General features: G+C 40.0%; 2 protein-coding genes and 1 long non-coding RNA gene across 14 annotated transcripts in view; 2 read left to right on the forward strand and 1 right to left on the reverse strand.

The window, feature by feature from the left end:
- The first annotated feature begins 608 nt into the window (after positions 1 to 608).
- On the forward strand, positions 609 to 11,813 carry MAP3K19 (mitogen-activated protein kinase kinase kinase 19). Of its 10 annotated transcripts, none has more exons than XM_068195184.1 (9): positions 610 to 796; positions 1,730 to 1,812; positions 2,309 to 2,393; positions 3,175 to 3,416; positions 4,007 to 4,050; positions 6,041 to 8,404; positions 9,546 to 9,698; positions 9,914 to 10,611; positions 11,575 to 11,813. In XM_068195184.1, exons 2-9 carry the CDS (start codon positions 1,773 to 1,775, stop codon positions 11,639 to 11,641), a joined length of 3,693 nt encoding a protein of 1,230 aa, XP_068051285.1. In that variant the 5' UTR covers positions 610 to 796; positions 1,730 to 1,772; the 3' UTR covers positions 11,642 to 11,813. The 10 variants fall into 10 exon arrangements, with proteins under 10 accessions (XP_068051293.1, XP_068051285.1, XP_068051288.1 ...); XM_068195187.1 differs by having other exon boundaries at positions 1,730 to 1,809; XM_068195183.1 differs by having other exon boundaries at positions 1,742 to 1,812.
- A 1,236-nt stretch (positions 11,814 to 13,049) lies between these two features.
- CCNT2 (cyclin T2) overlaps positions 13,050 to 15,094 on the reverse strand; it is a 26,161-nt gene continuing 24,116 nt past the window's right edge. For all 3 annotated transcript variants that reach the window (XR_011000650.1, XM_068195194.1, XM_068195196.1), the window contains one exon: positions 13,050 to 13,365. Coding sequence is in view for 1 of the 3 variants with exons in the window: in XM_068195196.1 (XP_068051297.1) it covers positions 13,343 to 13,365 (23 nt within the window). In the remaining 2 variants the exon portion in view is untranslated. The remainder of the gene's footprint in view (positions 13,366 to 15,094) is intronic.
- Positions 13,350 to 15,094, forward strand: part of LOC137476840 (uncharacterized) — a 5,228-nt gene continuing 3,483 nt past the window's right edge. The window contains exons 1-2 of the long non-coding RNA XR_011000652.1: positions 13,350 to 14,644; positions 14,712 to 15,094. The exon at positions 14,712 to 15,094 is cut by the window's right edge and continues 3,483 nt beyond it. This is a non-coding gene — a long non-coding RNA (uncharacterized lncRNA). The remainder of the gene's footprint in view (positions 14,645 to 14,711) is intronic.

A 15,094-nucleotide genomic window follows, 5' to 3' on the forward strand; every position in this document is an offset into this window, starting at 1 on the left:
TTCTCCGGCTGCGTCAGCGAGAGTCGAGAAGGACTCCCTCAGATGTGCGAGTAACACCGCCCTTGTCAGCCAGCCGGGGGCTGAGGTGGACCCCAGGACCGGTGTCCCTGTCCCCGCCGAATCCAAAGCCTTCCCCGTCGCTTGTGTCACCCGGCGAACGGCGAAATCTTTCTGGCATCCGGCAAAGCAGCTCCCTTAAACACCCCTTTAACAGAACTTGAGCCCACTGTACCTCTTTTATCCTGCCTTGCCCCTTAGCACAGTCTGTTACTTAAAAAAAGAAAGAGGAAATACCCTTAAAATCTGCGGCTAGAAAGGAGATTACAAATACTCATGAGGGGACTGAGTGCGAAGTAAACATTACGTGGAAACACACCGGGTACTAAACGGAGGCAAACATAAAATAGAAACCCGGTTTGGTTTGTGTGCTGAGAGAACTTGTGATTAGAGCCCGAAGTGCTGCCGTTCAGCTCGGCTGTGTTTGTTTTCACGGGTCACTGCTGCTCTTTGAATTCAGCTCCTCCGAGCCTATTCCCCCGCGGTGCGGGGGTTGCCTGGGCGACACGGGGAAAACTCAAGAGCCCCGCGTAGCTGGCGTGCCTGTGGGAGCCTGCCTCGGGAACGGCTCCCGTGCGCTCCGCACTCAGGGGAACAGCCGAAAATAAAATCAAAGTGTGGGTAATTGCCGTCCAGTTCCTCGCTGGCCAGCAAAGGAAGGCAGCTGCGAGCTGAAAATGCTCTCTAATTTCCCCTTGGATTGCTGTGCCTCTTTCGCTTTTCGCTGCTGAAGAACCAGGTAAGATTTGTAAGAGTCTGCCTTTTTACAGAGCACTCTCAGTTATTATTTTAAAGGGGTTTTTTGTGTATCAAAAAAAAAAAAAAAAAAAGGGAAGTTCGTAGGAAGTTCACCATCTGACTCTTAACAGATGAACATAATGGGATGAACGTTGTAATGGATAATCTGGCCTTTAGCATGAGACATGAAGAGTGCTGGCTTCTATACCTCCCTCTATAGCTAATTTCACTGTCTTTGATTTGTATTCTTGTCACCTGTTCGCTATGTTTTTCAGGAAGACTCCCAAATCCATCAAAACTTTTAACTGGGATTCATTTTCTTTTAAGAATTAGCTTTCTAGAATTTCAAAACTCCCAATGCTTTGACTTAACCCTCTCATGTTTCTTCTTTACCAGTCTGCACTTTGGGTTTGTTCTGTGGTGTAACACAGAACACACTTTGGGTTTGTTCTGTGTTTTGTTGTTACACCACTGTCACCTTGTGGTATTGTTAGAGTTGGAGTTTAATCTTGGAAAAGAGGGTTGGTGTTTTCAGAATTATGAAGCGGCCCCCAGCACACTCGCCACAGCCAAGAACAGTGGTGACTGTCAGGGCTGGTATTACCCACACACAGCTGGACTGACCAGGAGGGTGACAGCCAGCTCCTTTCCCACAGTTACTGCTGATTAGTCATAGGAAAAATACATTACAATCTTCTAATTAAGAGCAGAGCCCTTTCAAGTCAAATTCAACATAGCATATGTTGTGGTTTTACCTCTAAAAGCTTTTTGAGCTCTTTTGTTCTGTGCATTCACAGAAAAGGGGTTAGATGCTAAATTACAGTGCTTTGAATAATTTCTAGTACTTTAAAAATGTTTTTGTCTTACTTTTGTCTCTTAAATAATGAAATATAATGTAACACTTTGATTAAGTGAATTGGAAATCAATTAACAGTTTTCTTTTCAGGTTTCTGGGCATTAATACATTTAAGGACAGTATGTCTGACAACAAACAAAAGAGGAGAAGCAAAAAAGGTAGTCTAACCCAAAGCTTATGTGTTTAAATTGTAAAATGTAGATCTGAAGCTGGAAAAGGACAGTAACAACTTGAAATCTGGGTATTTGTCAAAACTTAGCAACCATAAAAAATACAAAATCAAAGAGTTACTTTTCACCTTTGTAAAGGCCTAAGATTTGCTTTGTTTTTCATATTTTTGAATGCTCTACTTCTGTAGAGTTTCTGTCAATATTTGTCTTCTATTTCTGTTCTCCTGAGATAGGAGCTGTAACTTTTTTAAGATGTTCTTTGTTTTTGTAGCCATTGAATTAATAAACTTACTAAAGAAACAAAAAAAATTTCAAAATTATACATTAACATATCAATGAATTACAAAAATTAGTGAAATGTAACTTACTCTTGTTTCTTTTCCTGATACTTCTTTATAATGCTACTTTAATGCCCCAAAATAGCTGCGTTTGCCACGTGTTACTGGAATTAATCTGCTTTTATGCAAATATCGATGTATTACTGCAGGTTGTGGAAGTGTTGTTGCTTTTCAGAATGCAGACAATATAATGGAAGAAATGCATCAGTCAGACAAAGCTCTAGGAAAAACCAGGTAAGAAGCATCACTATTTAATTGGCACTTGGGTGTGCACAAATGGCAATGAAGGAGGTTTGTAGCCTGAGTAAGAAAAATATTTCCTAGACATTATTTACAGCTCTATGTTGTGTAGTGTTTATCTCTTCCCAATATCAATTACTGGCCACTGCTGGAGGGAGGATATTGGATTAGCTGAACAAATTATCTGGTAGAATAAAAAAACCATAGCATGTGGCTATTGACTTATTAAACCCAGACAATTACCTTGCATACAGCTTTAAGAATAACTTAGACTGTACTTTTGTACCTCTTCTCGGTCACAGTATTTATCTTTTTCCACATTTTTCATTCTTCAGAAAACAGGTGGCCGAAAACTGAGGCTTATGCACACAGCCTCTGTTTTTTCAGGCAGGCTGTAGCATATTTTGTAAGTAACAAAGGCACATCTGGTGTTCAGAATTCTTCTGACACACTCTCCTGATGATTCATAAAAACTACACACCGGAAACAATCCATTTTTGTCAAGAAGGAGAAGGTCAACAGTATGTTTTTACATTTCTCTTGTTGCTTGGTTAACATGGTTCGTCATTCATTCTCACTTGTAGTCAACCTCTGCATTGCAGTCTATTTCCAGGGAGAGTCACAACCCCACAGATAAATAAAGAAAAGACACTTTGGCATTCTGGGATCTTACAAACCTCTTGGTCACATTATTCACCAGCCATATGATTGTTTGAACTGGCTCCTTCCACTTATTTTTGCTCTATATTTTGGTTATTTTTGTTTTGCCTTTTAGCCAAATTGCACCAACATCCAGAGCATGGCCAGACCAACAAGTGGCATGTTTTCCAAGTGAAAATGAGATAGCACTTCCCAGGAGACATCACACTTCTTTACCTTTCTCCTCAAAGAAAGAGGACATGGGATGTGGCTTTGACTTCAGCTTTCTGCTGCAGACCTCATGCCCAGAATCTAACATTTCAACATCATTTATGGATTTAGATACATTTCAGATAATACAAGCACAAATACAACAAAGTAAGTTCAATTTTAAAAGTCACAAATTTTATATATAAAGTTTTACATTGGTTATCATACTTCCTTTATGTCTTTTGCTGTCTTCAAGGGAGACTTCAGCTGTGTCAACCCTCTTCTTTAATTAAAAGTTTGTGTGTGTTTGCAGGATGAAGGAGATAAAGAGAGGCAATGACAAATTTCACCATTCCTGGTACTCTGTGTAGTGAAACTGAGCCACAAATGTGGAGTGTAATTCTCTGTGCCTGGAGTGATGATATCTTTCTCCCTCATACTGGCAATATTGCTCAGCTCCATACTGTAGTTAGCAAATATCTACAATTGAGAAGTATTTCTTTAAATTATTAGTGTCAAAATATCTTAAAATTATAGTGTTTTGTTGTTTTCTATGGAAAATGGAATTGTGAAGTTTAGTACCACAATTAAATTTCAACCTATTTCTTTTTTCTGCACTGCACATTTATAGCACAGTCCTGCAAACAGAGACAGATCCTTGATCCCCTGAACACTACAATTTGAAATTAATTTATAAATCTGAATTGTAGTCTGTTTAAGAACATCAAATTAATATTTCATTTGTTTTGATTCTTAAGGTTTAACTGTAACAATGCTAGAAACCAGGAACAAGAAATCCGAGGTAAGAGGACATTACGTATAAAATGATCACTGGCAAAAGTATTATATCCTTTCAAAATCCTAAAAATAGTAATACTGAAGTAGTGTAGGTAGTTTGCTTAGTCTCAGGTGTTGTTGGTTTTTTTTTAACAATGTGAAATATTTTTACATTTATTTTATATATAGATGTATCAGCAAATCTTGAGGTGTATATCAACAAATTATCAGTAAGATGTTATATCAGGGACTTCTGGAGATAAAAGGTTGAAAGTTCAAAAAGATAAAACCTTTATAAATATATAAATTAATTAAAATGTGCATCCTGTTTGTTAAATTGGATGTCTAGTTTTGCCAAAAACCCCAACACTTCTTTTAAATGGTAATTTAAAATTGAAGTTGAATTCTAAAATAGTCTTGATATTAGATGATTGATGAAATTTACTGTGTTAGCAAATAAAAAATACTTTTCTGGAATTAAACATACTTGACATGAGATTTTGTGAAAAGTGTGAATAGGAATTACACAAAATTTTTGTACCTAGAAACAAGCTCACAATTTTACATCTCAATACTTCACACCACTTTAAATGTACTGTATTTAGAAAAAAGAGAATTTGGCCTTCATATATATTAATTAATAGCCTTTTGTAGAAAAGACTCAACTCATTGAATCAGATGTAAACTTCAGAGGTCCATCACAGAATACAGCTGATCACAGGAAGAAATTGAAGAGAAGTATAGAAGTAGGAGCAAGAGTTCTGACACAGGATTATAAAAATGGTTGTGGGGAAAAAAAAACAAAACAACAGTTCAAATGGAGGGAAATATTTAAGAAAAATAATTTAGCTGGCCTTGTGTGATTTAATGCAGCTTTATTCCATGTCTTGGGCTCTGGTGGTTTCTAGAGGTGTGTCCTTTGGGATAAACTGAGCATTCATATTAATGCCATGCAGGCTGGACAAAGCCTTCAGAACTGTCCATTTCAAACCAACACAAAGCTTTTCCTGGCATGTTCAAACCTCAGTTTGCCCTTGGAATGCAAACAAAAATTTCCTGCAGATTGCAAACTGATGTTGAATATAGACATGCAAATGAACACTCAGAGCAGATGACTCTGTGATTATTTCTATTGCATTCATTTGCATAAAAAAATATTCATTTCCTATAAAATAAAGAACAGAAATACTATTTTCAGAAAATTATTCTCACTGTTCATCTTAGTCCAAACAAAGTACTCAGTTTCTCTGATCTGTACTCCTTCAAATGTACGTGGTACCTTTCAACAAATGGGGAGAAGGGAGGAATTGTAAAACACATCCCTGACCCAACAGACTTCTGTGTCAGCTGCCTTTGGTTTTATCCATTTCACTTCAGTGCAAATCGAGTGCAGACTGTGCTGTCTTCCAGTGTACTAAAACTGTGAGCTAAATCTGTGGCCATTTCACATGGTTTATGGATCTATATGTTTAGATTTAATACAATGTACCTTAAAGTCTATAAATAACTTGTTCAAATTGTTTTCTTCAGGGATGCAATAGCATTAGTTATAATGGTCTAGTTTTCCTTTTGAAAAATATCAGCATTAGAGTGGTGCTCTCATTCAGGGAGAGTGCACAGCAAGAGAGGAGCTCTGGCACGTGAAGCCACTGCCCACCCTTTGAATTCCTGTAGCAAACGTGTGAAGTGTCATCAGACAGAGTTAATAACTGACAAGAGGATTTGTACACGGGGACAAAACCTACTGGTTCCACATCATGGAGATCCCACTTTCTGAACTAAGAAATACTTAGAAATAGTTCTGGATCTGAGAAAATTAATGCAAGCAATGTGAGAAAAAGAATGTATTTTCTCAGGAGTCTGATATTATGCTTCATAATAGGTTTAATATAGGAATATATAAAAGAATAATAATTTTCCAGTTTTTTTCCTAAGGCTTCTTGGCTCTTAGAGATTAGTTTTTACCTGTATCTGTGGTGTAGCACACTATTAATGTTTCTTTATGGAAATTACAGTTTCATTTGCCACCAGTGACATGTCAGCCTGTAAGAAAAATTCATCTTGCTCCTCTAAAGGATGATATTGTCAATGAAAGCAGAAACATCAATAATATTTTCAGTATTATGAACTCTATTCCTCAGTCTATAAAACCAGTTACTAAATTTTATCAGTATCACTTAGATAATTTATTAAACAGGCACAGTGAAAAGTCATCAGAGTTGATCATGGCCACAATTTCTGATAAGTTCACTCCAGTGAAGGACCTGTACTACTTCAGCATTAACAACTGTGATAAGTACCCCAACAACCAGAAGGGAGAAATCCAAAGCCATTTAAAATGGAGGGAAGCTGACGTAGCAATCCACACTGAGAGGAAGAACCAGGTGAAATTCCAGTGTTCAGTGGTTTGTGAGAACATGGATCTTCTGACCCAAGCCAGGCTCTGGGATCAGAGTCATCCCCTCTTGAGCTCAAGCAATGCTCTGGTGAGCTGTGGCATGTTTACAGCCCAGACAGCATTTACAGTGTCCAGCAGCAGCGATGCCTCAAGAGCTGGCAACAAGCAAAACACAGCAGAGAATTGCTGTAGCACTGGTCTGGAAGAAGAAAATGCTACAGAGTTGATGCTGGAGTTGATGCTGGATTATAAACCACAGGAAGATGCTGAGAGTGCCAACCTTGTGCTTTACAATCAGGATTTAGCTTCTTCCTGTAAAAATGAAGTGATAGAGGCCTACCAAGCCTTGGAAGATAATTCTGTAGTTGCAGTAATTCCCAGAGTAGAAGTGCAAGATCCCTCTGGAAAACAGTCAGGAAATCAAGTCTATCTCTCTGAATCTGAAATAAAAAAAAAAGCAATGTCAGAAGCAACTTCAGAGGACCAAAGTGAGTTTGTAGCTGTTGCTCCTGTTACACTCTCTGAACAAGAGCCAGCCAGGGAACCACACATTGCTGAACAACCTGCCACAAAAAAGAATAGAAATAAATGTTCATCAAAATCTAAAATTAATAATAAGATAAAAGTATCTGAAAACTTAATTGCTTCTGGTGAGGTTACCACAAAATCAAATGCCAAGAGTCAAATTTTTCCATCTTTGGAACTGACAAAAGTGAAATCTGAGACTTCCATGAAGTGTCAGAAAAAAAACACTCCAGGACACAAAGGCCATGTTGCTCAGAGTGCTCAGAAAATTAAAAAGCAAAGTTGTTCCTGCAGTTGCAAAAGTTCTGCTGTCTTAAAGAAACATGTTACTCCACTTTGTCTGCCACATGTACCCTCTGCTTCAGATTTTGTAGATCTGAAATACACTGACATGTTCAAAATAATAAATTCAGATGACCAAGGCCCGGGTATTTACGAAATGTTTGGAACTCCCGTCTATTCCCGCATGAGAGACCTTGACCAGCACGAGGGCAGGTTTTATAAAGGCCTTTATTCTGTTCCACCAGGAAGATGCACCTGCAGAGCTACCTGCAGTAAAGGAGGAGAAAGCAGCAGAGTCAGAAACACTCAAAAGAAAACACATTCCAAGCCAAAGAAGACCATACCTGGTGCTAAACAAAAGCAGAAAGGTTTAATCACCAAGGACAGAAGGACCAAGATGAGTGACAGCAACACAGAGCAAGATAATGCAACAACTTCTGACTTGGATTTTCAAACACACACCTTGAGTAGCACAACATTGTTTCACAGAAACACCAATCAGCTCATGTTTTTAGAAAAGCTTTCACAGTCAACTAAGCAAAATGAAATATTTACAAATTCAAACCTCTCAACTATTAAAGAAGTTTCTTCGGAGCAGTCGTTAGACAGCCAGGATAAATCCAGCCATCAGAGAGCTGCTGCCTGCAGCCAGGATCTCCTTCAGTTCAGTGATCAAGACTGCAGAGAATGTGTTGCTCCAAGTGGCAGCCTGGTAGCAGCAGAGCAGAACATCTGTGTGCCCCAGTGCAGGGGGGATGGTGGCAAAGGCTGGAAATCACACCAGGACTCCAAGTCTCTCAATAAAAGTGAGTTGCTCTTTTCAGATGGACTAGAATGTCAGTCCCCTACAAAAATATTAGATCACAGTTGTGCAAACACACCTCAAAACAGTGGTTTGGCTAATGAATTGACTCAGGCTTCAGTGATTTGGACAAAAAATGCCAAAAGCCCCAGTTCCCAGACAAGTCAAAACATTTCTTCCTGGTCAGATACTAAGGATGTGACTGATGAGTTGCTTTGTTGTCTGGCCAAAGAATTGCTAATGCTTGAAGAAAAAGACATCAGCTCTTCAAGAACACAAAATACATGTTCTAAAATACAAAATGCACAGAGTGAAGAAGAGGAGAATGTGATGAATGGAGCTGGAGCAATAATAAATAGTGCTCTAGAGAAGGTAAAAGTAATTTCTTCTTGTAACTTGCTAAATAATTTGAGTGATTCTTCACACAAGTGTGTATGAAAAATGGGAAATATGTGCTTATTAAAGAGATCTATCAAGTCTTTTTTCCTTGGGCCAGCTGCCCACTGATTCTTCCAGTGCTCTGTTGAATATATCTGTTTTAAAGGCTGCATGACAGGACACAAGCCAGAAGGTACTAGGGCATGACAGGAATAGCTGCCAAAGCTTATATAAATTGAGAAATTGTAGTGAATAAAGAGAATAGGCTGTTTTAACTCAAGAATTTGTATAAAAAGGTTTTGGGCAAGGCAAGAGCTGGAGATCTGGACAGGAGTATGAAAAGACACTCCCAATAGTCTTGCATATGCAGAAGGGCAATTACCTTGAGTCTCTGAGTGCAACTAGATACTTTCATAGATATGAACCATAAGTATTATTCGGTTTAATTAATGCTTAATCAAAGCTTCAAGCTCAGAAGGCTCAGATTTTGGCCCCAAATTCAGCTGCATGCCTTCACCTACTCAGGTGTTTCTCTACCAGTACTGCTTCTCCTTGGTCCTGTTAGCTCTTTGTCCATATAAATTACAAGTTCATAAGGAAATGTCTTTCACTACATATTGATGCACTCCCTTGTTCTTCTGCAGACACAGGTGCCAATTATAGCTCCATTCTCACTTCTCCCAGGGAGATCCATGGCTAGATAGGATAATTATTGCCATCTTTCTGAAGCAGTCTCTTCTTCCTTGGAAGTCATGGCCTGTTATTTTCATCAGAATTGTGTTACATAGAGCATGATGATAGCCATATTCACCCTTCAGCTTAGCAAACTGTACTTATGAGACAAAAAAAGAGAGTGTATCCTGCTCTTTTAAGTGCTCTTCTGTCTTGGTGTCAATGGAAGAAGATGTCATGCTGTAACCTTCTGGTTATGCACTATTGTGATTTATACTTCAAAATATTTATACAGTTTTACCTAGTATAGCAATTCTATAAATCACATGGGTGATTTATATATATATAAATCTATAAAGCAAAGTCATGCCAGAAAAAATGACTCCTTATGAAAAAAGGGGGGACCAGATGAAGCCTGTCTTTCCTCTCTGCTTTCTCCCCACACTGACCATCATCTTTCAAGCAGAATTGCAGTAAAGCTTTTTTGGCTTCAAATGAAGAAAATGGCCTTCTAAACTTTGATGAATCTACTAAATTACCAAGAAGCAGTTTAGCTACCAAAGATCCTGTCATGTGGACAAGAGGAGAAGTCCTTGGAAAGGGAGCCTATGGCACGGTAAGTTAATGTCTGAATATGCTGAGATGTGTTGGTTGTCACTGAGCTACACTTTATCTCAAAAACAGCCGTTGTCCTGTTCAACAAATGGGTTACATATTTTAGATCATAGAGGGAGATAGGAAATATGACAAACACAAAGATTCTAGTTAAAATAAGTAAATAGACAAGTTTTGTCTCGTATCTTGTTTTGATAAGTGCTGGTTTCACTGTAGGTGTACTGTGGTCTGACAAGCCAGGGACAGTTAATAGCTGTAAAACAGGTGGTTTTGGATACATCAGATCAACTCACTACAGAAAAGGAGTATCAGAAGTTCCATGAGGAAGTTGATCTTTTGAAGACATTGAAGCATGTAAATATCGTAACTTATTTAGGAACTTGCCTGGAAGACAACATTTTAAGCATATTCATGGAGTTTGTTCCTGGTGGCTCCATTTCCAGTATTCTGAATCGCTTCGGCCCGTTGCCAGAAGTTGTCCTGTGTAAATACACCAAGCAAATTCTACAAGGGGTTGCATATTTACACGACAACTGTGTGGTCCACAGAGACATCAAAGGCAATAACGTGATGCTCATGCCCACCGGGGTAATCAAGCTGATTGACTTTGGCTGTGCCAGGCGCCTGGCCTGGGCCAGCCTCAGCGGCACCCGCGGCGAGCTGCTCCGCTCTGTGCACGGCACTCCCTACTGGATGGCTCCAGAGGTAATCACTGACTCTGGCTACGGCAGGAAATCAGACATCTGGAGCGTCGGCTGCACCGTGTTCGAGATGGCAACGGGCAAACCCCCCCTGGCTTCCATGGACAGGGTGGCGGCCATGTTCTACATCGGGGCCCACAGGGGGCTGATGCCAGCCCTGCCCGACCGCTTCTCCAGCGCTGCCGTGGAGTTTGTGCACGCCTGCTTAACCAGGTATGGAGGCTCTGAACTGGAGAATGAAAGGGAAGATGCAGCTAGCTTGTATTCTGGAGATGGCTCATGGGAGCTTAGGTTATGGTACATATGACTTTATTGTAAATGCATAGGCTTCTCAGCATTTCAGGAAAGCCTTTAGATAAAAGTATATATAAAAGAGCTTTACTCTTTATAATGGTATAAAAAAACCCTCACAGATTCTCTTTTTGTAGGCCTTATACTCAGCATTTACTTTCCCTGTAATTTTCATACAGAAACACCGCACCGTTGAGTTTTGAACAAAACATTTGATAAATTTCTTTGCTGTGCTTTGCTGTTCCAGTATTGTTTGAGTTTGGTCTATGTCAGACAAGTTGTCTTAAGGACAGTATTCTAAATGGAAGAGCTTTCACTTAATTCTTGTCTTCTGCTGTGGAAAAATTTATTATCACTGCCAGTCCAGGAAACACATACTTATTTGAAACATAATACTTAGTAGAAACATCAAGTTCTCTCTGTAAAACCCCAAACCACTGGCATTCACACACTGTAAGAATTATTTTTGTGGTTTTTGTTTTGTTTTAAACAAAGTCATTGGCTTCTTAAAATGCATGACATTGATTGGAGATGAGAGGACAACCTGATTGACAGAGGCTCGAACAGATAATTATCACCTTTCTTAAATACATTTTTGGTGCACCTGAAATAGCCAAATTAGCAGAATTATTTGCAAGGAATTCAGGGCAATAAGGAAAGATTTCTTTAATAATAAAATATTTGTTTTATAATTAATAAATTCCAACAGTCTTTTCCCTTCAAGCCTCCCTTCCTTTCTATCAACTTTATCAAAAAAACCCTTAAAGTCAGTAGTGAACGGATAAATAATAATAATAAAGGCTAATTTTGCAATTAGGTTTTTACAATTACATCACAGGCATACATATTCTTTTTATATACTGATTTGTGGAACCTTCAATGCAGAGATCAACACGAACGGCCTTCTGCTCTGCAGCTGCTGGACCATCCCTTTGTGAAAGGAGGACAGTGAATTTTTCACAACTCTTGCCAAATGAGCATGTATTTTCCATGGAAAAGATTTTCAGTTGTGGAAAAAAGACCAGAAGGAACTGGACTTTGTGTGACAGCAGAAATACTGAAGAACAGTCACGTTCAAGGAGTCTGTTATTAGGCAGCAGTGATTAAAGAGTACCTGCTCTGCACTGCCTTCACTGTGAGCACAAGACCACGTTGTGTTGTATTTGGAGAGACTTAAAGGGAAAATAAAGTCACCATCACTGGCATGCAACAGGCCAGGTAAGCTGGAATGTCTGTAAAATCCTATGGAACAAGCTATGGGCAGAGAGCTCTGCAACTTGGAGATGAGTAATGGGTGTGAGGATCCCAGAGGAATCTCAGACCATCTACTGGTATAAAAGGTACTGAGGCTTTTATTCAGTCAGGTGGGCTCTTTTAACTGGATGGGCACTTCAGTCTGTAGCTGGTGAATAAGTTTTTTACACACATTGATCAGCCCTGTGTTCCTGAGGCCCTGTGTCTCCACAAGACACTGTGGTGATAATTGCAAGAGATAATGATCTAAACCATGGGACTGCCTGATTTAAATGAAATAGTGCATTTTATGGGCACTTTCAGGTCCCAGAAGTTTGAGGTTGGAAGGGGCTCTGGAGATGTTCTGGTCCAGCCCCTCTGCTCAGAGCAGGGCTGACTGGAGCAGGTGGCTCAGGCCCTTGTCCCATTGACTTTGAGTCTGACTACGGATGGACACTCCACAGCCACTCCAGGCAACACGCTCCAGTCTTTAACCCCCTCATGGTAAAAGTGATTTTGTGTTTGAAGACTATCTTATAGGTCAAGTTGTCCTGTTGTCCCTTGTCCTGTCACTGCAGAGTCTGGCTCTGTCTTCCTTACAGTCCCCAAGGGGTGCTGATATCACTGAAAACCTGACGTGTTTCTCTGACCACTGGAGTGAGCACTAGCTGTGATTGATGACAGAACAGAGCCCCTCTGCACTCCAGTGGTCTTTGCACTTAGCAGAACTAGCTACTACTAACTGCACAAAATCAAATACAATCTAAAAAGCATTATTAAGTATTAATAAAGCAAAAAACCCAGATATTAGTAGTTAGAATGTCCTTTTGTTGATTTGGCTTCTTCCTGTCAAAATGGGGTAAATCTTTAGACTTTGTGAGCACCCAGGCTCCAGGAAGAGAGGCACTAAAACTCAGCCCTACAACTGTTCAGAGCTGAGCTCTCAAGAATCCAAGACACTGACCTCAGTGTCAGCTCTGATGTAACGTGAACATTATAAAGCCAACTTTCCTCAGAGTGCTGAACATCTTAGTTACTTAAATAGCTTTCACACTTTATTTTATTCCAGTAGTCAGTCAGCCTCCTGACTTCAGAGAGTTGTCTATAAAAGCAAAGAGAAATCAGTATTTCTAGCAAAATTCTTTATTAATAGTTTCTGTAGGTATAATGTCACATAACAATGACAGAACATTATGTCAGCAAAAGAGAAATCCTAACATCACAGTAATCTTCAAAGTTCAAGCAGTTAACAGTCTTTTTTTTGAGGAATATCAATTGGTGCTCATGCCAGACATCCATGGCAACATCACGTTAAAGTATCTTCACGTTAAAGTACCTTGCAGAATAAAGGCAGGAGCCTGGGCATGTGAGCTCTAGTGGGATGTACATAATTCCATGATGTGTACTGATTCTTCTCAGATTAAGGTAGAGTCTTCAACAAAGCTGCAAAGTAAATATGAGGGTTTATTTAGCATGAAATGAAACTGAGATGAGAATGATAAGCAAGGAAAGAATGGGAATGCTCTAGAATATATAATTAATTAAAAAAAGGTCAGCATTACAAACCCCCCTTCTTATGCACAGCTTACAAGCAAAACTAACGTCTCTTGTTAGAGTTCTCCAGTATTAAGGTTACCAGTTATTTGCAATTTGTCATGTTTAATCCAGTTAATTACACTGAAAATAGTCATTAGAAGTTTGTAAAACTTGAACCTGAGTTTTTAATCAAAATGTGAAAGCACATTTTAGCTTTTGTTTAACCAGACTTCAAGAATGACGTGTCAGTTTAAGGCCGGCACTTGCAACAAAGGTATTTCAGTTGAATCAGAGCTGTGCTTGCAGCAGAGCTCAGGGCCCAGCACAGTCAAACCAAGCCCTGTGTTAATCTGGGGAGCCTTGGGTTGCTTGGCTGAGCCCGTCTGGTGGAGCAGCCTAGAAACAAGTCTAAATTTGCATATTTCTTACTTGATGACATCAGAGATTTTCACACCAAAGTCCAGGTGCCTAATTCCAGGTATCCAATGTAACAAGGGGAAAGGGTGTGAAATCCTGAAAACCTTTTTTTTTCTTGAGACTGAGCCACTCAGTGAGCAGGGTCCCACTTTGCTTCATTATTTACAGTGTTAGAGCAGGGCAAGCTTTGCTGGTTTAAAGGCTACAGCCTTCCTTTCTGAAACCAGTAAGGACCCATTGCAGTGCAGCCTGCCAAGCACTTGCTGTGACTGCGGGTTTCCTCAAGATTTGGAGCTTAAATCTCAGCAGCTGAAGACACAGCCCTGTCCTGGTATGACTCTAGGAGTAGCCAGTGTTTCTCCCACAGCGTAACGGGAGCCATGGCTCACGTCTCAACAGGACGGGGCCACAGGCAGGCCAACCCAGCTGTGTTACACTGCACTTGGAACTACCACCAGCAGTAGGATGTAAAAATTTGCATCTAAAAATGCACACATCTACCTCTCTTTCCAAGGAAGCAGAGCCTGGTCCCCGAAAACACAAGAGTCTCTTGAGATTATTCGGGTTCAAATTTAGTGCGGTTCCACAAAGCTCAGTGGGAACCGATGCAATTTCTACACCACTCCTATCAAACCTCTGGTTCTTGCACACAGGCAAAGAAGCGGAGTTCTCCCAAGGAAGGGCCCCCAGGACACACTCCAGTGCCTTCTCCCCTGTTTTTCCCTTCCCACAGGGACCTGCACCATGGGACAGCTGAGAAATTTTAGAGGTGTTGTCAAAGAACACAACACCTGAACTATGGCAGGGAGAACTATGGGAGCTGAGAAATTTTAGAGGTGTTGTCAAAGAACACAACGCCTGAACTATGGCAACACCAATGTTGCTGTTCCAAGTGCAGGAATACAGGGGAGTCCAACCCAAGCACTGAGTATCAAGGTTATCAATTTAGTTTGGATTTGTTATATCCACTTCAGAAGCCAGAGGAACAGTCACTCCCAGTAGCAATGGGAGAGAAGACTCCTGGCACTAATTATCTCTTTAAGGTTTAAGGAGTTAAGCCTTTCAGAGAAAGGAGGAATTAACAAGCTAGTTCAGTCTGGCTTAACTTCCGAGGCTCAAGACATACATTTTTAGAACTAATTATGCTTATGTGCATTTACATCAAATTAAAGAAAGCAAACAAAGTCTTTGTCCAGCCACCTTCCCTGCAAAACAAGGA

The sequence above is a fragment of the Anomalospiza imberbis genome, chromosome 7 (assembly GCF_031753505.1).
Source record: "Anomalospiza imberbis isolate Cuckoo-Finch-1a 21T00152 chromosome 7, ASM3175350v1, whole genome shotgun sequence".
NCBI classification, from domain to species: Eukaryota; Metazoa; Chordata; class Aves; order Passeriformes; family Viduidae; genus Anomalospiza; species Anomalospiza imberbis.

Coding starts and splice junctions, on each gene's coding strand:
- MAP3K19 (XM_068195184.1), top strand. CDS start 1,773: ATGTCTGACAACAAACAAAAGAGGAGAAGCAAAAAAGGTA. Junction 4,051..6,040: donor CCAGGAACAAGAAATCCGAG/GTAAGAGGACAT, acceptor TGGAAATTACAG/TTTCATTTGCCACCAGTGAC. Junction 10,612..11,574: donor GTGCACGCCTGCTTAACCAG/GTATGGAGGCTC, acceptor CCTTCAATGCAG/AGATCAACACGAACGGCCTT.